The sequence below is a fragment of the Rhinolophus sinicus genome, chromosome 5, assembly GCF_057876585.1.
Source record: "Rhinolophus sinicus isolate RSI-liver-muscle chromosome 5, RSI-T2T, whole genome shotgun sequence".
NCBI lineage: Eukaryota > Metazoa > Chordata > Mammalia > Chiroptera > Rhinolophidae > Rhinolophus > Rhinolophus sinicus.
Window position 1 is genome coordinate 73,356,790 of NC_142505.1, and position 26,741 is coordinate 73,383,530.

The 26,741-nt window shown below is 46.6% G+C and overlaps 1 protein-coding gene across 15 annotated transcripts in view; it reads left to right on the forward strand.

Moving 5' to 3' along the window:
• Positions 1-25,573, forward strand: part of TRRAP (transformation/transcription domain associated protein) — a 122,444-nt gene extending 96,871 nt beyond the window's left edge. For 12 of the 15 annotated variants that reach the window (XM_074313443.2, XM_074313449.2, XM_074313448.2 and 9 more), the window contains 13 exons: positions 281-546; positions 1,104-1,204; positions 4,949-5,150; positions 6,331-6,495; positions 7,959-8,049; positions 9,343-9,542; positions 10,310-10,571; positions 11,832-12,057; positions 13,524-13,741; positions 15,082-15,266; positions 19,893-20,096; positions 20,182-20,376; positions 24,442-25,573. In XM_074313443.2, the coding sequence (XP_074169544.1) occupies positions 281-546; positions 1,104-1,204; positions 4,949-5,150; positions 6,331-6,495; positions 7,959-8,049; positions 9,343-9,542; positions 10,310-10,571; positions 11,832-12,057; positions 13,524-13,741; positions 15,082-15,266; positions 19,893-20,096; positions 20,182-20,376; positions 24,442-24,726 (2,600 nt within the window). In that variant the 3' untranslated portion in view covers positions 24,727-25,573. The remainder of the gene's footprint in view (positions 1-280; positions 547-1,103; positions 1,205-4,948; positions 5,151-6,330; positions 6,496-7,958; positions 8,050-9,342; positions 9,543-10,309; positions 10,572-11,831; positions 12,058-13,523; positions 13,742-15,081; positions 15,267-19,892; positions 20,097-20,181; positions 20,377-24,441) is intronic. The other 3 variants (XM_019756062.3, XM_074313453.2, XM_074313455.2) reach the window with 1 other exon arrangement.
• The last annotated feature ends 1,168 nt before the right edge of the window (positions 25,574-26,741 follow it).

Here is a 26,741-nt window from a genome sequence, read left to right on the forward strand (position 1 = left end):
TTTTCTGGTCCCCTCGGCACATCCTAAACCTGCCAGGCATGTGTGTGTTTAGAGCAGCCTTTGTGACTCAGCCAAGATGGTGGCAGTCAGCTCGATAGGTAGTGCGTTTTGTGTCTTACTTTTGATATAAAATACAAGGAAAAGTGATGAGGGATTATCATGGAGCTTCCATTTTCGTAAGTCACGTGTGTGTGTGTTTTTCATTTTTTATTTAAGCCTTATTGTGGAACACTTTGAAAATGTTGGGCATGGACTGATAAGTCATTTCTTTGGTCTGTAGCTATTGTAACTGCGTATGAAAATAGTTCTCAGCATGATCCAAGTTCAAATAACGCTATGCTTGGAGTTCACGCATCAGCTTCAGCAATCATCCAATATGGAAAAATTGCCCGAAAACAAGGACTGGTCAATGTGGCTCTGGATATATTAAGTCGTATTCATACTATTCCAACCGTTCCTATTGTGGATTGCTTCCAGAAGATTCGACAGCAAGTCAAATGCTACCTCCAGCTGGCAGGAGTCATGGGGAAAAACGAGTGTATGCAGGTAGAGTGCCAAGGGGACCTGGGGCCTGCCCCTGTGCCGAGGAGGTCTGGTAAAGAATGATGGGCATGTCCACGTGGAAACTCCTGGTTCAGATAATAGGGAAAAAGGGTTAGAACGTTCTACAAACATATCCTTATTAGTGGGAAACAGTCCTTTCTAACCAAGAAAGGGAAAGGAAACCACTTGAGTATTTGAATTAATTGCATTTTGTCTGCTCCGTTCTACCATGCACTTGGTTTAATGTATTTAAGGAAAAAACAAGCTGCAGAAGTATGAGGGTAGCAGTGTTCAGAGGAATATTAATAAAAACAATGAAACTGATTAGACATACAAAGCTTTGGAGAAAAATAATAAGTAACACAAGGTGTCTAGAAGTGAATTTCGCGTTTAGTGGTTCAGTTCAAATACTACTTGTCAGTCAAGAGATACGGTAGGCAAATCTGTTGTCAATTTGAAGTACACTTGTCAATGACCTTCAGAATGTATTGTCTAGATAAATATTTTAATGAAGTTATTGTCTAGAAATTTCAAGACCTTTTTTTCTACTCTTTAAACAGGGCCTTGAAGTTATAGAATCTACAAACTTAAAATACTTCACAAAAGAGATGACAGCTGAATTTTATGCACTGAAAGGAATGTTCTTGGCTCAGATCAACAAGTATGTATGTTATATAGGAGCAGAATAGGAGAAAAACTCATCAGGTTATTTAAATAGTTATTTATAACTTGAAGCTCGTGTGAAGATCAAGCTGGAAATTGGTGTGATTTAGTAATAGTTGTCAGGTGTGATATTTCAGGTATTTGATCTCTGCACAGATAGTAACTTGCTGACTGATAAGCCAGTTTGATGTATAGCACTTTCTTTTTAAAAAGGAGTTGCTTGAACACAGAACTGCTGAATGACATGGATTCATTTCCCCACTTCTCAGCATGCAGTTTGGAAACAGAGTTGATCTCTTTTATGGAGATGCTTCTTATTTTAGAGCAGGGGGTCAGTCCACTGTGGCCTGTAGGCCACAACCAGCCAGCATCTGGTTTTTGTGAATTATGCACTGGAACTCACGCACACCATTGATGTGACTGTGGCTGCTCACGCTCCAGCCAGAGTCGAGGAATTGTGACAGAAATTGTATGGCCTGCAAAGCCTAAGCCATTTATGAATTGGCCCATTACAGAAGAAGGTTGCTGTAACCTCTTGTAGAGAAATGAACATCAAATGAAATTTTATAAAAAGTATACAAATGAGACGCACTTATAAGATGCTGCCTCTTGCCATATATAGAGGTTTAAAGCTCACTTTTCAATTTTCAGTATCTAGGAGTTGCATTTTTGGCTTATTTTAAAACAAAGAAGTGATTTTTGTCAAGATACAAGTGTTTTATCCTTTTTTTTTTTTAAAGTTTTAAATTCACATGACAAAATACGCCATTTTAAAATGTACAATTCAGTGGGTTTTAGTGTATTCACACTGTTGTACAACCATCACTACTATCTAATTCTAGAACATTTCTATCATCCCCAAAAAAAACCACATACCTATTAATAGTCACTTCCTCTTTTTCCCTTTGTCCCCTGACAACCATTCCTAATCTTTTTGTGTCTATGATTTGCCTATTCTGAACATTTTGTATAAATAGAATCATATACAACGTGGCCTTTGAGTCTGGCTCCTTTCACTTAGTATAATGTTTTCAAGGTTTGTCCATGTAGTAGCATGTCTCAGTGCTTTCTTCCTTTTCATTCCGTTGTATATTCATACATTTATTCATTCAACAACTGATGGACATTTGGGTTGTTTCCACTTTTTGGCTATTACGAATAATGCTGGTGTAAATATTCATGTCCAGGGTTCTGTGTGAGCATATTTTCAGTTTTCTTGGAGTGGAATTGCTAGGTTATGTGGTACTTTTTTATCTTTGAGAAACTGCCAGTTTTCCACAGTAGCTGTACCATTTTATTAGGTTGGTGCAAAAGTAATTACAGTTTAAAAGATTAAAAATAATTGCAAAAACCGCAATTACTTTTGCACCAACCTAATACATTCCCACTGGCATTGTTTGTGATTTCTAGTTTCTCCACATCCTTGTCAGCACTTGTTAGTTTCCATTTTTCTGATTATAGCCATTCTAGTGAGTGAAGTGGTATCTCATTGTGGTTTTGATTTGCATTTTCTTAATGACTAATGATGTTGAGCATCTTTTAGGTGCTTCTGTGCCATTTATATATCTTTTCTATAGAAATATCTATTCAGTTATTTTGCCTGTGTTTAAATTGGGTGATTTGACTTGTTACTGTTGAGGTCTAAGTCTTTTATGTCTGGATATAATTTTCTTTCAGATACATCATTTGCAAATATTTTCTCACATTCTGTAGGCTCTCTTTCCACTTTCTTGATAGTGGCCGTAATGCATAGAGTTTATCATTTTGATGAAGTGCAGTTTGGTTTTTCCTTTGTTGCGTGTATTTTTGGTTTTGTGTCTGAGACACCACTGCCTAACCCAAGGTCATGGGATTTACTCCTGTGGTTTCTTGTAAGAGTTTTACAGGTTTAGCTCTTACGTTTACGTCTTTAATCCATTTTGAGTTAATTTTTTTACGTGGCATGAGGGCAGTGGTCTAAAATTTATTCTTTTGCATGTGTATATCCTGTTGTCCCAGCACCATTTGTTGAAAAGACTTTATTCCATTAATGTGTATTACACTGGTACCACACTGTCTTGGTTACTACTGCTTTGCAGTAGGTTTTGAAATCGGGAAGTGTTCTCTAACTTTGTTCTTCTTTTTCAAGATTGTTTTAGCTTTTTGGGTCCTTAACATTTCCATATGAATTTTAGGTTATTTCTGGGGGAAAAAAAAAAAAGGATGTTGGAAATGTGATAGGAATTGCACCGAATCTGTACGTTAATTTGAGGAGCATTGTCACTGCAGCCGTACTAAGTCTTCAGTGTGTGAACACAGGGTGCATTTATTTAGGTCAATGTTTTATAATTTTCAGTGTACAAGTCTTACATTTCTTATGTTAATTTTATTCTTTTTGATGTTATTATAAATTGTTTCCTTAATTTTGTTTTCAGATTTTTCCATTGCTAAACATAGAAATACACCTGAATTTTATATATTGATCTTACATTTTTTATCTTTGCTGAATTTATTTGTTGTAATAGTTCTTTTGTAAATTCTTTAGGTAGGGCCTTCTGCATGGAAGATCATATAATCTGCCAATAGAGATAGCTTTGCATTTCCCTTTTTAATCTGGATGTGTTTTTTTCCCCCTTGCCTAGTTAGTTGCTCTGGCTAAGAATTCCAGCACTAAGTTTAAGTAGAAGTTGTGAAAATGGGCATCCTTATCTTGTTTCTGATCTTAGAGGAAAACCTTTCACTCTTTCATCATTGAGTATGATGTTAGCTGTGGACTTTTCATATATGATCTTCATTATGTTGGGATAGTTTCCTTCTGTTCCTAGTTTGTTGAGTGTTTTATCATGAAAAGGTGTTGGATTTCATCAGGTTCTTTTTCTTCATCAACTGAGATGATTATGTTGATCTCCTTCATTCTGTTAGTGGGGTGTATTATATGGATTGAATTTTGTGTGTTGAGCCACAGCTTGCCTTGCTGGGGTAAATCCCACTTGGTCACTGTGTATAACCTTAAATATGCTGCCGAATTTGGTTTGCTGGTCTTTTGTTGAGGATGTTGCATTTGTATCCATAAGGGATAAGGGTCAATAGTTCTCTTATGATGTCTTCTACATTGTTGGTGTGACACGAACGTAGTGCAAACACTGGAGAACAGTTTGTCAGTTTCTCAAAAACTTAAACGTAGAATTATCATATGCCCCAGCAATTCCACTCCTAGGTATATACCCAAAAGAATTGAAATGCTCATGCAGGTACTTGTTCACGAATGTTCCCAGCAGCTCTGTTCACAGTAGCCAGAGTGTCAAAACAATTCAAATGAATGGATAAACAAAATGTGGCATACGTATATATATATATATGATGAAATAATATTCAGTCATAAAAAGGAATAAAGTACTCACATATGGTACAGCGTGGATGAACCTCAAACACTATGCTAAGTGAAAAGCCAGAGACACACAAAAGTCACATAATGTATGATGCCATTAATATGAAATATGCAGAATAGGTAAATCTGTGGCGACAAAGCAGACTGGTGGTCAGCAGGGGCCAGCGATTGTGGGTAATGGAGAATGACTGCTTAATGGCTTGGGGTTTTCTTTTGGGACCATGCACATGTTTTGGAACTGCACAGAGGTGATAGCTGTACATTTAAATGTACTAAATGACACTGAATTGTTCACTTTAAAATGGTTATCTTTATGTTGTGTGAGGTTCACCTGGAAAAAAGCCAAATTTATGTTTTGGTTTTATGTCCTCACAGGTCTGAAGAAGCAAACAAAGCCTTTTCGGCAGCTGTGCAAATGCATGACGTGCTGGTGAAAGCGTGGGCCATGTGGGGCGATTACCTGGAAAACATCTTTGTGAAGGAGCGGCAGCTGCATCTTGGCGTGTCTGCCATTACCTGTTACTTGCATGCGTGCCGGCATCAGAATGAGAGCAAATCAAGAAAATACTTAGCCAAGGTGAGGCTAAAAGAGTTAACTTCGACCAAAGATCATGTGATAGCCTTCAAGTTTGGATGAAAATCCACAATTTCTGAATCCATGCTGGGTGTGAGGCTCATTTCATGCCTTAACTCTGAATTCTCATCACTCTTCAAAGTATCTTCCACAATTCCATTTTAAAGCTGAGAAAACTGAGGCCTGGACATATTCAGTCCCAGGACTTTTCAGCAGCAAAACCGAGCCTGGAGTCTGGGTCTTAGGACTTGAGTCCAGTATTCTCTGTGGGATCTTACACTGGACAGAAATTCCTGCAGACTGGGAGGGGTCTGCAAGGAGGACTTCGCTGCTAGATACCATTAGATTCTGTCCCTGACCTGCAGGGACAGTGCACACATCACAGAGCTGGTCAGCTCTAGTCGCAGGTCACATTGAGTCACGTGGTTTCTGCACACACTGCAGGGCGAGATCACGGCTACTGGTGCTCTCATCCCATGTTGCCCCATTACAGCACAGGGCGTGCCCAACAAGGATCGCTTCAAGTTGAGATTCCTTCAGTATTTCTCCTTCTCGTCCCGGCCAAGAAATATACATACAACCCAGAATTAATTCTTGCAGAAAACTTAAGAATTCTTAAGTTACTCTGCTTTTCTGTTTTGTCCATTAAAGGTTGGGATTCTTTTAGAATTCCTTGATGTGATATCAAAATTTGGACTGTGTATCAGCAGATAGTGGTTATAGCCGACTATAGAAATACACCAACTACTGCAACACAAAGAAACTACGTGATTCCAAATTTGCTTACTTCTAGATGTCATTGTTTCAGACATCCAGGGACAGGAGGCTTCTAACGTGGCCTCCCTGAGGGTAGGGTAGTATCGTTCTGGGGTTTTTAGCAAAAGTCCATTGTTTTGGTGCAATCATGAATGAATTAGCAGGCTGGCAGGCCCTTGCATCTGCCTATTGCTTCTAGGGTCACCGGCCACCGCTGACCAGCTGATTAGATCTGTTAGTATTTGGCATTAAAACTAAATCTGGATATATAAAAACTTCATTCAAATATCTATAAGATTTGCCCCTTAGGTAAATATGTTCCCCGCTGCCAGTACAGCTACTCTGCGTGGTATTTTAGTGTGGGGAAAAAGTCATTCAAGGGCCTCAGGATTTTCATTCAACTCTAGAATTTTTCCTTCTGTCTTAGGTGCTGTGGCTTTTGAGTTTTGATGATGACAAAAATACTTTGGCAGATGCTGTCGACAAGTACTGCATCGGCGTGCCACCCATCCAGTGGCTGGCCTGGATCCCACAGCTGCTCACCTGCCTGGTTGGTTCTGAAGGAAAGCTGCTTTTGAACCTTATTAGCCAGGTGGGAGTAACCAGATGCCTTTGTTCACAAAAAAGAAACTATGTCTTCATTACACATTCTTTTCTTCCAGAAAGAAAATGTGCATGCTCAGAGTATTTAAAAGAAAGAGATGGGAACATGTACACATTTAGGTTTCACTTGATAGAAAGCAATTAGAAGTTACTGAAGAATATCTCAGGGTTGAAGTGAAATCATCTGCTGTAGCATTACAGTGTGGAAATGGTCATTTCTTTGCTTGAGCATGTTGCCACGTAAGATGCAAGTAAAATAAACATTGTCTTAACATGTAAGATTGCTAGTGAGTACTCAGAGTTAGTTGCAGTGAAATGTGTATCTGGTTGATATTTTACAGCTGCTTTCCTTTTGTGTGTTGGGAGCTCTCCGAGCTTCCCTTCAGAATAAAAGTCACCTGTGAGTGGTGGTTGTTGCCCTTTGTACAGTTGTTCGGCTGCAGCTGTGTGTTGTGTGCACTGGGGTGGGGTTAGGGGATTGGACAGGTAGCTTTCATGACCATTATTTGAGACTGGTTCCAGAACGTTGGGGTTAGAGGAAGGACCAAAAGAGTAGAAATTTGGAGATACACTTCAGTCTGGGATACAGCACCTTTGACTGCGTTTCCCTTATTAAATTATAGTCACGTAATTTTTCATGGATGAAGAGCATTGGCAGCAGCTCTTAGGAACGTGCTGCTCATCATTCTGTGGTTTACTTTGCTTTTTACGTGCGGTGCATCATCTGCCTTGTACCCAGACATGGTTTTATTTTTTCCTTTGAGAGGAGGTAGCTATGTTTCTGGATACAGGTATTTTGCTTGGGGACAGATTATACATCTGTTGGGATGTATATTCAGTCTCTTTGTATTGTCCTTCATAGAACCTCTCTTAGTGTACGTTAGCCAGCCACCCTGTGGCAGAGCTAGATAATACATGCTCAGCCCTTTGGCAGGAGCCATGGGACCCCAGTTTGGTAAAACTGGTTTTTCTTACCGTAAGCCTCCTTGCTGCCATTATGCAGAGTGAAGCTGTTCACTAATGAGCCTACTGTCAGTTAGCGGGAGTTGTCTCACAATTCCCAGTAACGGTGCCAAATACAAAGACTGACATATGTCAGCTTGTGCTTTCCTGTTGTTTGCCTGAGTGCGATCCAGGCACTCGTGCACTTCGCTTTCCTGAGATTTACCGACTCAAATGAAAATCTGGTTTCTGTGTCATTCACAGTCTCCATGGAGAACTGCAGTGCACTGTGTTGATCTTTCTCGGCTCTTTTAAAGCTACGCTAGACGTTTTACCTGCTCTTTAATCTGCCTCGCGTATCTGAGCAGTGGCGCATGCAGTGTTTGCTTCCTTGCTCCAAGTGCAGACCAGCCACCCATTTCTGATTGACATCAGTTAGTTCGATACCAACTGTCTTCATCCAGAAGCACAGTGGGAGCAGTGCTCTCATTACTCCATGTCTCTGAGCAGGTTGGACGAGTGTACCCCCAGGCTGTCTACTTCCCCATCCGGACCCTGTACCTGACCCTGAAAATAGAGCAGCGGGAACGCTACAAGAGCGGTAAGTGTGGGCAGGGCCAGCTGGCCAGGCCACAGAGCGCTTGTTTCATGGGGGCGTCCCACACTCACTGCTGTGGACAAACTCCTGCCCACAGCTGGCTCCTAGCACATGGGCCGGCCTTTCCTTTAGCCAGTGAGAGGGCACTTTGGGGCCAGAAGGCAAAGCCTGATCTCAGTGAAGTTTCTGGTTCTCCTATGCCGTAACGTCATTGGGTGTCCATTTACCTGAGCGATTGATTTGATCCTTCAGTAGAAATCATACATGAAATTTTTAGCTATGGATAATTACAAAGTTGAACTTGCCTCGTTAGTTATAAATACATCCTGGTAAGCAGTGTCAGTTACTATGTTTATGTTATTTAGGTTACAAGGAATGTCTTCAGCTATCAGAAGAATCAGCATAGAAATCAATCTTACTAGATGTAAAAATTTACTCAAAATATACGATTTGTAATCGATTTTGAGTAGTCCCAGTGTGCAGAGAAGAAGTAGCTTATTTGATGGTTTTAGTTACCCACTAAGTAGGGTACTTTTTAAACAATTAAAGGACCATTTACTTCATGATGTTTTTAATACCCAGACATTCATGCTGCAAGGCCAGCGTCTTTCTAAGAAGGTGACTCTGCTGGACTGCGGGAACGCCACCTGCCCGTGAGCTGGGCGGGGTAGGAGACAGCGCAGCACAGTTCAGCTCTAACCTTCTGCGTCACAATTTGGTCATTTCAAAATGAAGAATTTTATTCTAAGTTAGCTGAAGCTAGGAAAGTGGGGGTCGGGTTTTACAACATATTCCTCATATATCAAGTGACTATTTTTTCCAAAATATTTTACACATGTGGTTTGGCTTTTCCAGATGAAAAAAATGTAGACTTGCTCGTTAACTACTTTTAGATTCTCTGGGCTATAGTACAAGGAATGTATTATATCACACTTTTTCTGAACATTTAAAAAATGTTCACACGTAGAGTCAAGTTAAACAGGGGGAGTACCCTGAACCTTGTGCAGCCTCTTGTAGGTTCCCCAGCGAGCGTGCTGCCACATGTGCTTTCTTGTCACCGTGTACACTTTTTCCTGAACCGCGTGAAGCCAGCTTGTAGACACTGTCTGTGCCCGAGTCCCTCCGCGCACGTCTCCTTAGAACCGGGGATTCTCTCATAGTCCCTGCGGCAGCGGCCTCGTGGTGTGTGCACACCGGCAGGAACCAGCGTTCCTGTGCCCCGTGGGTCCTCTAGAGCCCCGAGCTCTGCATCGGTCAGTTGTGCGCTGACACTGGCGTTGTGTGTGTTGCTCTCAGATTCTGGACAGCAGCAGCCAAGTTCAGTGGGTAACCAGTCCCATTCTGCATCAGATCCAGGGCCCATACGAGCAACCGCACCCATGTGGCGTTGCAGCCGAATCATGCACATGCAGAGGGAGCTCCACCCCACCCTCCTGTCTTCCCTGGAAGGCATCGTCGACCAGATGGTCTGGTTCAGAGAAAACTGGCACGAAGAGGTATTTGGCTCTGGGCTCAGGAGTGTGTGGTTCTGTATGCTTTTGTGGCTGTGTGATCTTTAGTTAGCTGCCTGGTCATCTTGGATATTTGTTGTTGAGTTGAGTGATGGAGCTGGCAAACAGTTAATATGACACACGGGTGCGGCCTTAAATATTTGGAACGGAAGCCTTCAAAAGAAGATGAAATTGAGAAAACCATGCCTGCCCTTAAAATGCTCACTTTTGCTCACTCGTCTGAGTGAACCACTCTGGTACCACCAGCTGACCGGGCAGCACGGGCGTGAGTGGGAGTGGTAGCGTGGGTAGCAGACCGGCATTTAATCCTAGACGTGGGAGTTAGTGCTCCAGTGACCAGCCAGGCCACCCCCTTAAAGTGTTTCTATAAGCTGGTGATGACGTAATCAGCCTTTGTCATCCAAATAATGACCTGGCTGGCCACGAGGCCCCCTGCTGTTGCTGTGTTCTTTTGTCTGCGCACACGTGCGGCAGTAACATGGAGGCCCCTGGAAATCAGGCTTTCCCTTCGTTAATCAACAGACGGGTATGAGTAGGACCAAAAGGGGGGGGGGACTGGGTTTTTTGTTTTTTATGTTCAGGATACTTACTCCTTATTATTAAAAACGCAGCTCCCAGTGTGGGACACACACTGATTTTACACTGTGTACAGTGGCCCTGGTGGTGGGCAAGTGCTGGACACATACTGTGGGGTTGGTTAGTTGCTTGAATCAAGCTTCCTTTTGTGAATTGTTTGGTCTCCTGTTCGCTAGGTTCTCCGGCAGCTCCAACAGGGCCTGGCGAAATGCTACTCTGTTGCATTTGAGAAAAGCGGAGCAGTGTCGGATGCCAAAATTACCCCCCACACTCTGAATTTCGTCAAGAAGTTGGTGAGCACGTTCGGGGTGGGCCTGGAGAACGTGTCCAACGTCTCAACCATGTTCTCCAGCGCGGCCTCCGAGTCTCTGGCCAGGCGGGCACAGGCCACTGCCCAGGACCCCGTCTTCCAGAAGCTGAAGGGCCAGTTCACAACCGGTGAGTCTGACTTTGTTCATCCTGCACTCGAGGAGGCTCCACTCGCTGTTTGTCCTCAGTCTTTAACATGTGAGGGAATTGTAGTCACTGCTTTTCGTACCACTGTCCTGGGCGAGCTGGTTGTACTGTTCAGACCCAGCGCCCAGGGAAGCCAGGACCCTCCCCAGCCGGGACGACGTGCTCTCTGCAGTGCAGGGCAAGGTGTGGAGCCAGAGCGCCGGGTTCCCCCTCGGGGGATAGAAGCAGGATGGTTGCAGGGAACCTTCTGCTCCCTGCTCCCTCCCTCCACTTGGTTTTTGTAGGAAGAGGCAACAGAGTAATAAGATAAGTTAGTGAGATTCAAAGGTGCGGGGCTTGGGGTGACAAGTGAAGTTCAAACTTGTAATGTATTCAGGTGGCAGAATGTAGGGACACTGTATTTGTATTACTCGTTCCCGGTTCAGTTTCATGCATTTTCCTGGACCCATAGGGGCACGAATCCTGGCACCACCACGCTCTGCGTGGTCTGAGGTGAGTGGGCCAGTCTCCCTTCGCCTGAGCTCATCTCTCTTAGCTGGATGGAGATCCTCGCCCTCCCAGCGCACAGCAGTCACCTGTCGCCCGGCGTCCGTCCCCGCCCCTCTGCCCCCCCCACCCCCCACTGACCTGCCCGTTCCCCTGGCAGAGGGGCCTGTGTAGCCTGTCTTCTGCCAGGAGCACCAGGGCCTGGACTCGAGCCTGAATGACGTCTGCAGGCTTTTGTGTCTTGAGTGTCAGCCCGTGGGTGATTGTCATGAGAACAAGATTTGTCTGGTAAAATTTCCCAGAGCTAATAGAAACATTGCAGCTTAATTACTACTTTTTGATTTGTTTCGAAAACATTCTTTCTTCACTGATATGTTAGAGCATAGAATAAATGGTTCACATTTTTAGGTAAAGTATCTTTTAAAGACTTGTATCAGAGATACAGCATCGGGACCTTTATGTAGGGGCCTCTTGGGGGCCCTGTGGCCTTTCTATAGGGGACGTTTGAGGGTGGGGGTGAGGTTCTGTGTTGGCAGTCTGTCCCGGACACTGGGAGAGCTGGCTGACACCAGGGCTTCGCTTGCTGTCTGGGCCTCATCTTCACTTTACCGAGCAAGAGGGATTCCGGGGCTTGGCGCCAGGCTAGATGTAAAGCACTGCTGTGTGAGGCTGGGAGGTGCTTGTGCAGTGATTTTGGGGTGGATTAGAAACAGCCCAGAAGACTAAAAATGTTTTTAATCTTATTTTATTTTGAAGATTTTGACTTCAGTGTTCCAGGATCCATGAAGCTTCATAATCTTATTTCCAAATTGAAAAAGTGGATCAAAATCCTGGAGGCCAAAACCAAGCAGCTTCCCAAATTCTTCCTCATAGAAGAAAAGTGCCGTTTTTTGAGCAATTTCTCAGCACAGACCGCGGAAGTAGAAATCCCGGGGGAGTTTCTGATGCCGAAGCCGACACATTATTATATCAAGATTGCCCGGTGAGTGCTCCTGGCCTGGTGTGGCCACTGACACGTCCGCAGCAGACAGAGCGTGTGACAGGCCTGCAGGGCAGACCCCGTGCAGCGTTTCAGAGAACATGAGATTGTTCCAGGGTTTGGGTGATCAAGCCCCTGAAAGAGCCTGGTCTAACTGATGGGTTAAGTGTCCTGTTTAAGTCAAGTTTGTGTTTGCTTCTGAAAGAACCTTTTCTGAATCACCACAGAACTTGACAAAATAAAGTTTCCTGGTCTTCTGTAAATTCTTAAAGCGTATTCAAAACAGGATCGGACAGTTGTAAAATTTAGTAGAGTATGTAGCATCTTCTTTGACATGGAAAGAGTGCTGTGAAGAAGCTTCCCTTGACAGATAGGTGTTTGTTTTATTTCTAAATCAGACGCAGGGCTCTGCTCCTTATGTCCGGAATTTGGTTTCCCTTTCCTCCAAACCTGACTCTGGCCCTGGCCAGCCCTCCTCCTCCCTGACTTCCAGCAGTGGCCGAGGCCCATGGTGAGGAGGGTGAGGGCAGGGGTGTGCCAGGCCCCACGCCCGCTCCTCGGGGCGCCTGTGAGTGCCAGACGGGACTGTCCTGCTCCCGACGGCCAGGCCTGGGCCCTCCCAGCTCTCTGCTGTGCTCAGGGCCAGGCTGGCGGCCCTTTGGTAGCTCCTGAAGCAGGACCCCTGGCATGATTCTTTGAAACGCCAGCTTCGTCTTTTTTGCCTTTTGTTTTCCCTCTGCCGAGGTTTCTTGTCGTTTTTTTTTAAAGATTTTATTGGGGAAGGGGAACAGAACTTTATTGGGAAACATTGTGTACTTCCAGGCCTTTTTTCCAAGTCAAGTTGTTGTCTTTTTCAATCTTAGTTGTGGAGGGTGCCGTTCAGCTTCAAGTTGTTGTCCTTTCAGTCTTAGTTGTGGAGGGTGCAGCTCAGCTCCAGGTCCAGTTGCTGTTGTTAGTTGCAGGGGGCACAGCCCACCATCCCTTGTGGGAGTCGAACGGGCAACCTTGTGGTTGAGAGGACGCGCTCCAACCAACTGAGCCATCCGGGAGCTCAGCGGCAGCTCAGCTCAAGGTGCCGTGTTCAATCTTAGTTGCAGGGGGCGCTGCCCACCATCCCTTGCGGGACTCGAGGAATCGAACTGGCAGCCTTGTGGTTGAGAGCTCACTGGCCCATGTGGGAATGGAACCGGCAGCCTTGGGAGTTAGGAGCATGGAGCCCTAACCACCTGAGCCACCAGGCTGGCCCGAGGTTTCTTGTCTTGTTTTGTGATATCATTTCACTGTTTATACCTTGTCAGAATGAGATGGGGTCTGACTTAATTAACAAATAATGGCTGTAACTACACAGTCTGTTTTTCCCATGACAATTCTGACTACTGCTTTTGGAAAGCTCCATTTTCTCCTCAAAGAAAACGATTGGAAATCAAGGCTCGGGGAGTTAGTGTTTCATGGTTTGCTTGTTTCGGTAGGTTTATGCCCAGGGTAGAGATTGTCCAGAAGCACAACACCGCGGCCAGGAGACTGTACATCCGCGGGCACAACGGCAAGATCTACCCGTACCTCGTCATGAACGACGCCTGCCTGACGGAGTCGCGGAGGGAGGAGCGCGTGCTGCAGCTGCTCCGCCTGCTGAACCCCTGCTTAGAGAAGAGGAAGGAAACGACAAAGAGGCACTTGTTTTTCACAGGTAGGAGAGCTGTGCGTGGGCCTGGGGGCACACAGGACACCTCAGCCTCTGCGGGAGTTCTGTGCAGCATGTGTCAGCAGTGGGGGGCACTGAGTGGCACAGGCAGGGAAGGCCTTGAGAGGAGGGACAGGTCCCCCGACAGAGCCCTGCTCCTGCAGGAAGCCTTTTTGGCCTTGAGGCTCCTCGCTGCACGACGGGTTCCCTGAGGCGTATTTTGGGGGAGGAGGCGCCGTGCCTGTGCACTCGGCATGTTCACTCCCCCAGGAGTCCGCCACGCTCTGGGGCACCTGGGCTGAACGAGGGCTGTTTGTGGGCCTGCTCCCCGCCCACTGCGTGTTGAGTGTGGCCTCCAGGACCCACCCTGCAGTGTGCGCACTGCCCGGGCTCGGCTTCAGGGACTGAAATGCAGGACTCGGGCAAGTCGAGGGGCTCTGAAGGCCGGAAATCTTGGGCAGGTGGCAACCAGCCGTATCTGAGTGAGGTTTTCCGTTAACACCTGTCGTGGGTGATTCACGAGTAGCCCGTTTCTGTCTGTAATGGGCATAGATGAGATGCCTGTAATCCCACGCAGAGAAGAAAACCTCCGTTAAAACATTTTAGCTTTTAATCTCTGAGGTTTGGAGCCCGTTGCAAGGCTAATTATCTAGTTGCATATGGAACTTTCTTCTGGTAGCTAAGGTGTAATTCAACCCATTTTGACCAAAAATCTCTTACCCTTAAGTTCAGTGTCCCCCACATGTGAAGTAGATGAAAAAACAAGTCTATAGGAAGCTGTATGCTTGTTAACTTGGATGTCCCATGACCTATAGTGCCGACCCCCCATGGCAGCCCAGATGTGTGCCCTGGAGGCCCTTTGGCGTTTCTCTGTAGATTGAAGATGTGACTGCACGCCTGTAGCTATGGTCCAACTGACGTTAGACCGAATTAATGCCGTTTGTCAGAAGTTAGTGTCTGTGTGCCCCACGCCGACACTCAGCCCACGGGTGGGCGCCCCTGGTGGCCTAGAGACGGTGGGGGGCGGCACAGGGTCACAGCTGCGTGCGCTCAGCAGCTCAGCAGCGCCTGTGCGCTTGTCAGTCTCTTTGTTTTTTGTTTTATAAGACTGCCTCCTAGATGCTTTCTGTTCACCAGTGTCTTAAACATGGGGTGATGGCAGCTCAGGCTTAGTGCCCTGAGCTGCATCAGCACGCACTATGTGACCAGCATCCTTCCAGCTTACCCCACGCACACTTCCTCCACTCACGCCACACCCAGCCTATGCTGCCAGGGTGTCCCTGAAGGTGAGCGATGCTGACCCTGGTCGCTGGCTCTCAGCTGCCCCCTCTCCCCTCTCTCCTCAGTTCCACGCGTTGTGGCAGTGTCCCCGCAGATGCGCCTTGTGGAAGACAACCCGTCTTCTCTGTCCCTCGTGGAGATCTACAAGCAGCGCTGCGCCAAGAAGGGCATCGAGCACGACAACCCCATCTCCCGGTACTACGACCGACTGGCCACCGTGCAGGCTCGCGGGACCCAAGCCAGCCACCAGGTACCGACTCTGGTGCTGCCCGAGGCCTCAGATGTGGCTGCTTTCTGTGGTGGTGCTTCCATGTCAGGTGTGCTGAGAAAAGTTGTGTGTGTGTGTGTGTGTGTGTGTGTTTGGGGCAAGGGGTGCTGAGAGCTTCCTGGTTTGGACTTGTGCGATGGTAGAAGTGAGGTGGCCACGGGCTTTAGTGAAGTGACGTTTGCTACAGACTGTTTATTGTAACAGGACAAAGGGCTAAGTTTTCATCCTTGGAGAGTTTCTAATCCTTTACCTGCACTTCACAAACAGCTCAGAAGCTAGAATTTTAAAACTAACTTTATGGCAAACTCACTGGCAGCCAAACCTGGCCTGCGTGATGTGAGGCTGTTTATCCACTTCATGTTCATGTTCCTCTGGTTTGCTGCGGGGGCATTAGGGCATGTACAGTCTCTGTACTGTGTGTTCGCTCCAAAGCACAGAAAGTGGCGAACCCGGAAACTTGCCAGTCCCAGCTGTCTTGGTTGCCTGGGGTGGGAGCACGGTGCCACCTCAGACACCCATCGGGCGGACTGTGTTCCCCCGGCCCTGGGTGGAGGGCAGGGCGGGTGTGGGCCCCCATGAGATGGGTTGTCTGGGTTTGGGTGCTTCCCCAGGGGCAGCTGTTTTGGCCTCCCCTCCTCCCCTCCTGGAGACCACTGTGGTCCTGCCCGTGCTTCCTGAGAGAGCCTCACGGGTTCTAGGAAGACACCACAGCTGGAAGCCGTGACCTTGACTCCACTCTCCCAGGGACTCACTTTGGTTAGTCTGGGGCCTGGAGGACTTGCTTTTGTTTAGGAAGATGGAGCCCACAGGTTGCTCATCTCCTCCGCCATGGCAGTGCTCAGAGTGCAGGCAGGCGGTCCAGGCCACGCAAAGTGAAGGGAAATCCCTCTGTTTTGATTGGCCTCTGTGGACAGCCTGTCACCTCCCTTGGGAATTGGTGTCAAGGCTTCATTGGAGCACAGGTCACTCTGTGGACCGTGGACCATGGGCAGTTTTGAGGTGTTTGTGGGAGATGAATGGATTGTATTCTTTTTTTTTTTTAATAGATAACTAATATACCTGTTAAGCCACTTCTCACATATGAATGTTGAAGATACCTTTTTATTTATTTATTTTTTTATTGGGGAATATTGGGGAACAATGTTTTTTTCCCAGGACTCATTAGCTCCAAGTCAAGTCGTCTTCAGTGTAGTTGTGGAGGCTCAGCTCACTGGCCCATGTGGGAATCGAACCGGTGACCATTGGTGTTATGAGCAATGCACTCTAACCACTGAGCCAACCGGCCGCCCCTGGGTTGTATTTTTAAGGTTACATTTACCTTTGACAGTGTGGAAGCCACTGACCTCTATTTGCAAATACATGCCCACATCAGGATTTCCCTGTTGTTTTATAAACAGCATGTGTAACTGATGAAGCTGATGGTTGGTCCAGCTTAGAAACAGTGCTGGGGTCCTACTGGACCAGCTAGAAATGTGACAACACAAAATGATCCTAGGTTTATGCCCACCTCCTCTTACTGTTTGTATCCTAGTTGGTTGCATTAACTCTGCTTCTTTATCTTCTGCCTTTTTATAACTTTTATTGAGATATAATTCACATGCCATAAAATTCTTTAAAATGTACAATTCAGTGTTTTCATTATAATTACAGAATTGTACAATCATTATCTATCTTTAAGACATTTCATCACCCCAAAAAGAAACCTCATACCCATTACTAGTCATGCCCTATTATTCCTTTCTATGCCCAGCCCCTGACAACCACAAACGTTTCTGTCTCTGTAAATTGGCCTATTCTGGACGTATCATATGAATAGAATCATACACTGTGTGTTCTTTCGTGGCTGGCTTCTGTCACTTGGCATAATGTTTTCAAGGTTCTTCCATTGTGTAGTATGAATAAATAGTTTGTTTCTTTTTATTGCTGAATAGTATTCCATTTTATGAATAGATTATGTTTAAATTATTCATCAGTTGATGGACTTCTGGGTTGTTTATACTTTTTGAGTATTGTGACTAGTGCTGTGTGAACATTCATGGACAAGTTTTTGTGTGGACATATGTCTTCATTTCTCTTAGATACATACCTAGGAGTAGAATTGCTGGGTTATGTGGTAACTTTTACATCTTGATAACATTTTGGTAAATTGCCAAACTGTTTCCCAAAATGACCACAATGTATTAGAGTTCTAATTTCTCTACATTCTTGTCAATACTTATTATTGTCTGTCTTTTTGATTATGGCTGTTCCTGTGGGTGTGAAGTGCTAGCTCACTTTGTAGAAAACTAGTGATATCGAGTATCTTTTCATGTGCTAGTTGGATATTTGCATATTTTCTTTGGAGAAAAGTCTATAAAGCCCTTTGCTCATTTTTAAATTGGGTGATTTGTCCTTTTATTGTTGATTCTAAGCATGCTTTATATGTTCTGCATATAAGTGACTTATTACAAGTAACTTAATTTTCTTCCCTGTGTATTGGCTGTGTTTTCCTGATTCTTTGCATGGCATAATTTTTTTGTTGACAACTGGACATTTCAAATAATGTGGCAACTGTAGAAATCAGATCCTTCCCCTCAAGGTTTGTCGTTGCTGTTTGTTTAGTGACTTTCCTGGACTAATTCTGTAAAGTCTGGGTTTTGTCATGTGCAGCCATTGAAGTCTGCACAGTTGGCTCAGCAGTCAGCTGAGAGTTTGATAGCGATTTTCTTAAATGCCTTGACCCAATAAATCTTACACCTTTTCTGAGGGCCTCTGTGTGTATGCGTGTGTGTGTGTGTGTGTGCATGTATGTGATGGGTGTGTGTGTATGTGTGTGTGCATATATGTGATGGGTGTATGTGCATGTGTGTGTGCATGTATGTGATGGTGTGTGTGTGTGTGTGTGTGTGTGTGTGTGTGTGTGTTGGGGCGTACCTTCTGCCTGGCCAGGTAGTTTATAACTGCCTGCACCCTCACTTTCTGCTTTTGCAGAGTCGCAAGGTCAACCATAGGTGAATGCATTGCACCTTTGGGGGGTTTTTTATGAGCATGAGCACAGGTGAGTGTGTAGAGCCTTCTGGGATCTTTACATGAGCACGAGAGTGGACTCCCAGGTTCCCAGGAGCATGTTGTTGCTCTTCAACGTCCTGTATGTCATCTTATTCTCCAGCTTGTTCTCTTGTTCGGGCAGCTTCGTTTGCTCCAGCTGGTATCACTGCCTCAGCACCTGCGGCGTTAAACCGTTGTCACTGATTGTTTTCAACAAATGCCTTTCGATTTAAATAGGATCTTCCTCACTGAGTTCAGTCAAACAGAGACAAGCCTCATTAAAGAAGCTGCCAGACAGGTCAAATCGTGACAATTCTCTGGAGAGGAGGCTTTTGGGGGATCACCAAACCATTCTGCTTACTCCAGTGACTGTTAGGCTGCTCGCTTTTATAGCCATGGTTGCCAGGCTGTGCTGGAGGTGTGGAGAAGGAGATGGAAAAAGGACAATTAGACTGCCACAAAAAGGACAGTTAGAATGCCACAAAGCTCACTGTTCTCACCAAGATTCAGCCTTTTTTTCTTGAATAAAAGCTGCTCAGATTGTTGTAAGCCTTTGTTTAATTTCCAGAGTTCTGGAAAAGATTACTTTGATGATTTTTGCCAGCGTTCTTACTGCTTTTATGGAGGAGCACCTTTTGGAAGTCCTCTCTCTGCTATCTCAGAAATGCTTCTGTCTGTTTTACAAATGAGGAAACGAACAGAAACTGAACGTGTGATTGATGGTCTGCGTGGTTGTTGGTTGCTTAGGGCCTGCATTTTAGTGGTTATTCAGAGAACATGGGTTCTCTGTTCTGTTCACCCAGAACAGACCTTGTACCTTTACCAGTTGGTCTAACAGGAACTAAATTAAATCAGTAAACTTTTTACTGAGGCCATCTCTAAATTTGTGTTGTTTGCAATAGTCTTGTGAGTCTTCCAGTACGGAATTCAGTTTAAAGTGTTGGGTAGCAGCTGCTCTAATTTTAGACTAGCTTCTTTGGTTTCTGGAACTTTTGTCTTTCATAGTCTTAGATATGAAGCGGTGGTGTTGGTATCCACCTGTTGTTTTGTTCTGTTTGTTAACTGGCCTGGCATATTTTGTAGTTAGCATGTTATAATATTCAGATATTCGCCTAAATTTTCAGTGAGACAGGTATCACACATCATATCATGCAGGTGAGGCTTTTCATTTAGACAGCTCCATTGTTGCTTTAAGCACAAGACATGGAACCCTGGAGGGAAATTGGCCGATCTTGTCCATCCTTATGTTTCGTCAGAGGACACTGCTTATGTATCTGTCGACAAGATTCACTCTCCTGGTGCTAAGAAATTACAATTTGAGAGTTTTTCTTTTTTTTTTTTTAACACACAAACAGGGTTTATTAGTGATAAGTTCTCAGGGAAGAAAATGGGCCTAACCAAGGTGGGCGGGAGAGAGAGAGACAGAGGATGAGAGAGTGAGAGGGACAGAGAGAGAGAGAGAGAGAGAGAGAGAGAGAGAGAGAAAGAGAAAGTGAGAGAGAGCAAGAGCCAGAGTTTGCCTTTTGAAGGAAACAGTGCGCGAGTGAGATGGCAGTGTCATGGAGTCACGTATCATCCCAGGTCCTTCGAGACATCCTCAAGGAGGTTCAGAGTAACATGGTGCCCCGCAGCATGCTGAAGGAGTGGGCTCTGCACACCTTTCCCAACGCCACCGACTACTGGACGTTCCGGAAGATGTTCACCATCCAGCTCGCACTGATTGGCTTTGCAGAATTCGTCTTACATTTAAATAGACTCAACCCTGAGATGTTACAGATTGCTCAGGTAACTTGGGGTGAACAGCCAGACACCCTCCTTCAGACGTCTGCACTCTGTTTACGTTCCTAAATTGTCTCCTTCTGAACTTTAGGACACCGGCAAACTGAACGTTGCCTACTTTCGATTTGATATAAACGATGCCACTGGAGACTTAGATGCCAACCGTCCTGTCCCTTTTCGCCTCACACCCAACATTTCTGAATTTCTGACCACCATCGGCGTCTCTGGCCCACTCACTGCCTCCATGATCGCTGTCGCCCGATGCTTTGCCCAGCCCAACTTTAAGGTAGGTCTCAAGGTCGTCTTGTGAGAAGCGCAGGCTGGGGTCACGCAGCACATGTGGCGGCCTCACAGGAAGTGCCAAGCGCTAGCGAGGCGGAGATCGCTGAGTGAGGTCGAAGAGGTTGGTGCTGCCGTACACTGAAAGCACATTCATTTGGGAAAAGGGGTTAAAATGTTCTCTGTCCAGAAGTGTGTAGGATGTTGAGGAGCCCAGTTTATAAAAAGGCATCTAGAAGCCGCTGTTGGATAATTTCCCCCAACTGTTACCCTTGCATGTCAGTTTTTTTTACTCCATTTTATAGCTGCCTTCTGCTTCTCATTTTGCAAACCTTTGTGCTGTGAAAGGGTGCAAATATTCTCTGTAGGGTGGTGCCTGTCTTGTAGTGATGGGGCCTAAATTAATGTGACAGGCAAGGCACATAGCAAACCCCCAGGAAATGACATGTGCTAAGATGCCCTTGGCCATGTGAGGGTGTGTGACAGCTCTGCCCACGCTGTCGTCAGCTGAGGCCAGGGAAGGTGGGCGGCATGTCAGAGGTCATACAGCTGGGGGAGGCAGATGGCGATTCAAATCCAGTGCGTTCTGACTCTTCACAATTGGGGACAGAACACAGTTTACTTTTTTTTTTTTTTTTTTAAACTTATGCGACCGGCCATACCTTTCTTTTTTCCTTTTTTCTTTTTTCTTTTTTACCCCCAGATAAGCATTTTATGTCTAGAGAAGGCTTCAGACACCAGTTGCTTTCCCAAAACATTTACTCAGAACAGTTTTAAAATTATTGAAAACTCTGAACAAGACTTTTTGTTATATACACATCTCGCTCTTTTTGATGTTCGGTTGCACATCAACGTGGAATGCTGTTCTGGCGTCTTGGGAATAACTTATGAACATGAATGAAAATACATAACCTTTAGGTTTTTTCCTGAGTGAGGCGTTTGTGCTCGAATGCAGTGGCTTTGGCTTTAAGGCTTGAAATGTGAAGTTCTCATTTAGATAGAAATGTTCCACTTCTGGAAGCAATCATAGCGTAATCCTTAGAATGGCATTTAATTTGAAAACTTGAAAAAGAATGAAGAAGGCTCTCTTTATTTTATTTTGTTAATTTATTTTTCAATTACAGTTGACGTACAATAGTTTCGGGTATACAACATCTATATAATTTCCAAAATGATCACCCAGATAAGCCTAGTTCCCATCTGGCACTATACGTAGTTATTACAATATTATTGACTATAGTCCCTATACTGTACTGTACATCCTGTGACTGTTTTTATAACTGGCAGTTTGTACTTTTTAATCCCTTTACCTCTTGACTCATCCCTTCACCTCCCCTCCCCTCCCAGTTTATTTTCTGTATCTGTGAGTTTGTTTTGTTCATTTTTGTTTTTTAGATTCCACATACAAGTGAAATCATATGGTATTTATCTTTCTCTGACTTACTTCATTTAGCCTAATACCTTCTAGGTTCATCTATGTTGTTGCAAATGGCAATATTTCATTCTTTTTTTATGGCTGAGTAATATTTCATTTATATATATATACATATACATACATACATACATACATATACATATACATATACATATATATATATTTTATCATGTTTCCCCGAAAATAAGACCTAGCCGGACCATTAGCTCTAATGCATCTTTTGGAGCAAAAATTAATATAAGACCTGGTATTATATTGTATTATATTATATCAGGTCTTATATTAAAATAAGACTGGGTCTTATATTAAGTTTGGTTCAAAAGACACATTAGCTGATGGTCCGGCTAGGTCTTATTTTCGGGGAAACACAGTATATGTATATATATCTCACATCTTTTCTTCTTTATCCAGTCAGTCATCGATGGACACTTAACGTTGCTTCCATAGCTTGGCTATTGTAAATAATGCTGCAGTGAACATAGGGGTGCATATAGCTTTTCAAATTAGTGTTTTGGGTTTCTTTGATTAATACCCAGAAGTGGAATTACTGGGCCATAAGGTAGTTCTGTTTTTAATTTTTTGAGGAAGCTCCATACTGTTTTTCATAGTGGCTGCACCAGTTTACAGCCCCACCAACAGTGCTCGAGGGTTTCCTTTGTTCCACATCCTGGCCAGCACTTGTTTGTTGATTTATTGAAAACAAGGCTGTCGGTGTTGTGATGGCCTGTTACAGCCCGAGGAGCACCATGCACCATGCGTTGCTCGCTGCACAGACTGCTGGTATCGATAGGCCCAGATTTCCTCACAGCCTAAGTGTAGTCAGTGCCTTTCCATTAAGCGCAGACGTCAACGTGCGGGAATCTCTTCTAACAGCACATTCTATTGGCACTTAGTAATGCAGAGTAAAACCCTCCACATGTTCGTCTAAAGTTACTTTTTATTTAAAAAAAATTTTTCATGGAAATAGTGGACTTAATAATAGTCTTTGTTGACTGCTGTTGAGGCTACTTTTAAACAGTCCTGGGTTCCTGAAATGAAAGTGCTCTTCACCCTTCGAATTTGACGATGGTCGTTGAATATCTCAGTTCATGAAGATTTGCAGGCTTTGGCGTCAGTGTGTTGAACTGCCCTCCTGTCCTTTCTTGGTGATCTCAGTACCAGCGTCCACCCTCTGGGTGCCCCGGCCCCTCCCCCCCAGTCTGCTCCCTCCGCTCGAGCTCGCGCTCGCGCTCTCCACGATGCCACAAGACCCCCTCCCCCCACCGCCTCCAGTCTTTCCAGCTCCCTCCCTCTGGGTGCAGTTCCAGTGGTTCTCTGGCCCCGGGAGAGCTGCAGCCTTGGGTCCCTCTCGCCTGGCTCCCTTCCTTCACCTTAGGTCCCCTGGGTGGGCCCCCTGCTGTGCTCGCCCTCTGCGGACTCCTTGCCCGCCACTCCTGGTGAGATGGGCAGATGCAGATGACGCCACCACAGAGTGCCATGTCCGGAAAGTGGATGGCTTCACTTTGGCACCTGTCAGAATGTGCTGCCAAACCCACTGGTGCCTGTGTCTCGTCTGTGCGTTCTGATGAGCCGCGAACACAGACATCGTCCCCTCTCCTCCCGTTTTCCCACTATTCGTCCCCCACACCCTCAGTGGCTGCCTTTGCCAGCCCGTCCACATGTCTCCACACCACACCCCTCCTCCCCCCTTCTGGATGGTTCCTTTGTCTCAGCTTGTAGCTCGGGTGGCCCCTCCCCTTGGGCATGGAACCGCCCCCCCCACCCCCAGTAGCCCCCCAGGCACTGCTCCCCAGCATCAGGTGCTCATCTCAGCAGTGTCCTCTCTCTTCTGGGCTCTTTACATCTACGTACTCTTTGAATTTCACAACACTTTTTGGGGAGGCTCTGTTACTATGCTCTGTTTATAAAGGGGAAACTGAGGCACGGGGTCCAGTAACTCTCCCAGCGTCCCCCAGGTAGGAAGTGGTGGAGCTGGGACCACACAGGCCTGGGGCAGCTGTCCTGAGTCCTCCGCCATCACCAGGGGACTACCTGGGGGACGCTGGGAGAGTTACTGGACCCCGTGCCTCAGTGCGAACAGCTCAGCCCTCTGCGTGCTGTTCCCTGGGCCTGAGACACGTTCCCTGCAGCACTCACATGCTTTGCACCCTCCATTCCTTCCCACCTCAGCCTGGGTGTGACCGAATCATCACACGCCCCTCTGAGACCCCCGCGAGCCTTCCTCACCTGCTCTTTGCTCCACTGTGCCCATCCCCGCCTGGCACGTTATACTTTCCTTTGTTGGGACATGAGCTGCATGTGGGCAGGGGTGTTGGGCTTTCTGTGCCCTGAGCTGCAGTGCCAGGAGCGGTCTTCCTGACTGGCCCACCAGGCGCTCACATGTGTGGAGTGGGACGAGCACAGACAGATTGGCAGCAGCGAGCAGCGCTAGGTGGCAGGTGCCATCAGGGTGGGCCCTGGTTCTGTTGCAGACCAGACAGAAATGGCGTGCCTCGGCGCCGCGGTTAGGCCGCCGCTCCACACGGAGGCTCCCCAAGCACATCTGCAGGGCACCTGCCGAGCTCGCCCTCATTGGGAAGCTGTCCCTCTGGATTGTTCTTGGTTAAACACAGATCGTCTCTTTCTCTCCTCACACAGGTGGACGGCATCCTGAAAACTGTGCTTCGGGACGAGATCATTGCCTGGCACAAAAAAACGCAGGAGGACACGTCCTCTCCTCTCTCGGCTGCTGGGCAGCCAGAGAACATGGACAGCCAGCAGCTGGTGTCCTTGGTTCAGAAAGCTGTCACCGCCATCATGACCCGTCTGCACAACCTCGCCCAGTTTGAAGGTGGGGAGAGCAAAGTGAACACCCTGGTGGCCGCCGCCAACAGCCTGGACAACCTGTGCCGCATGGACCCCGCCTGGCACCCCTGGCTGTGACAGCTGCTCTCAGCACCCGGAATGTGAAGGGCGCCTCAGGCTCCGAGCCGCCGGCTTCCAGCTCTCTCTGCCTTACTCGCTGGTTCTCAGAAGTCCTGTAGCTCTACTGCTGTGCAGTTGTCTGTCTCCCTGGTAGCTTGTGTGCAAGAGGATGAATTCAGTTGGGAGGGAAGCTGAGCTGTTACGATGGTGAGGTGATTCGAACAGCAGAGCCGAACCTCACTCTAAGCTTTGAAAACAACCTTTCGAGAAAGCAGGACTCCGGCCTGGCATTTCTTTGTGAATTCTTTATCGCCTCCCTCCCTCCGTGCAAGCACCCAGATGGAGTTGTAGGAAGCAGTTCCGTACGACTGTTTTTATCTCTTTCAGAAGTAATACCCCATAGGAGCTTCGTGGTTTTGTACAGGCCTTTGTAACAAGTGTACAGAAAACCCACTTTGTTAGAGAAACAGGAATTATGAACAAATCGTGCTGGTTTTTTTCTAAGCACAAACTTTTACTCTGTTTGAACCGCTCTGGGAATCTCATTGAGTGTGTGACATGGAGCCACGTGCCTCGTCACCCTGCTGGGACCGCCATTTCTCACAAACTCAGATGTGGGTTCCTCTGGGAGAGCGGCCGGTGACTCACACTTTTTATTGGCTGGCTCTCTGGATGTCTTCTCGGCATTAACTGTCACTGTACCTGGAAAAAAATCCCTCCTTCCTCCTAATTTAAAAAGAAACAGCAACACAAGTTTGTCTGTTAACTCCAGTGTGTGTTCACATTTTTATAAATATGAGTATTGAGAATGTTCTATCTAAATTTGTACAGTGTGATTTTTTAGAATAAATATTTTATAAAAGGGTATGTTGTCCCTTGTGTGTTAAAATGCCTGTTTCTGGGAGGTGTTTCCTCTACCTAAGCGTCCCTCTGGCCCTCGGCCACTGGCGGTCCCGGGCCAGCGTGGGCCACGCCCCGATGTGGCTTTGTGGTGACGGACAGGTGCTGCCTGGCAGGGTCTCGGCCTGGAACGCGGGTCTGCACCAGACGCTCCGCATGTGCTGGGATGGTGACAAGGAATGCTGGTCCTGATCGCGATGGTGGCAAAGGCGCCCAGGAACCTGGTCCCTTTCCGTTTTGTTTACACATTTCAAGGCGGCTGCCGTGTGACCTGTGCGCCGAGGGGACAGCGCCAGGCAGGGCCTCCTGGGGCCTGGAGGCCTCAGTTTGGATCCGCGCCCCCAGCAGGGCTGTTTCCTGGTGCTTGGAGCATCTGAGCGCTCAGCTGCACCAGCTCGTCCCCGTTTGTCAGCACCGCCGGTGGGAGTAACCAAGCAGGACGCTGCCCTAGAGGACGGGAGGGTCAGTTCCTCACGCAGGCTGTGATGTCCCAGCGTGAGAAACTGAAGCAGGACAGGATGGGGCTGCTGCTTGTTCTAAAGTGACTCACCCGTTTAAGTGCCTCGTCGCTGGGAGGACGGCCTTTCCACAGCTTGGGCTGGTCAGTGCCAGGGCCTGGAGCCCTTCTCAGGCCCCACTCACCCAGGTCTTCCCCGTGCTCCACGCTGTCCCCCGCTGTCCCAGGCAGCGTGGGGTGAAGTCTGTAGCTGGGGTCACTGAAACCTCTCCACGAGGCCCAGTTCGAGGGCCATAACCCAATGTGTTAGAAGAGGCGAAGCTTTAGGCCTTGGTGGTGCTGGGTTGTGACTGGGAGGCCCGCTCGCCTGCAGTGGGTGGGACCCACGGCCACAGCGGAGGTTATACTGGTGTCCAGTCCTCATGTGCAGATGGTCCATCAGCCCCCAGGCGGCAGCCCCCACTTTACAGAGAAGGGATTTTCAGCTCCCAGAGGGGAAGGTCTCATCCACAGTCCCAGAGCCAACTGTGGAGAAACGGAATCAACCTTGTCCAGCTTGACTCCAACCCTCCTCCCCCTCGCCCTGCACCCTGGGACAGGGTTGGAGGTTGAGGGGCCAGGGGTTGTCCATCCGACTATACGTTCCTCTTCTTTCTTTGGAGCTAATTGCGTTATT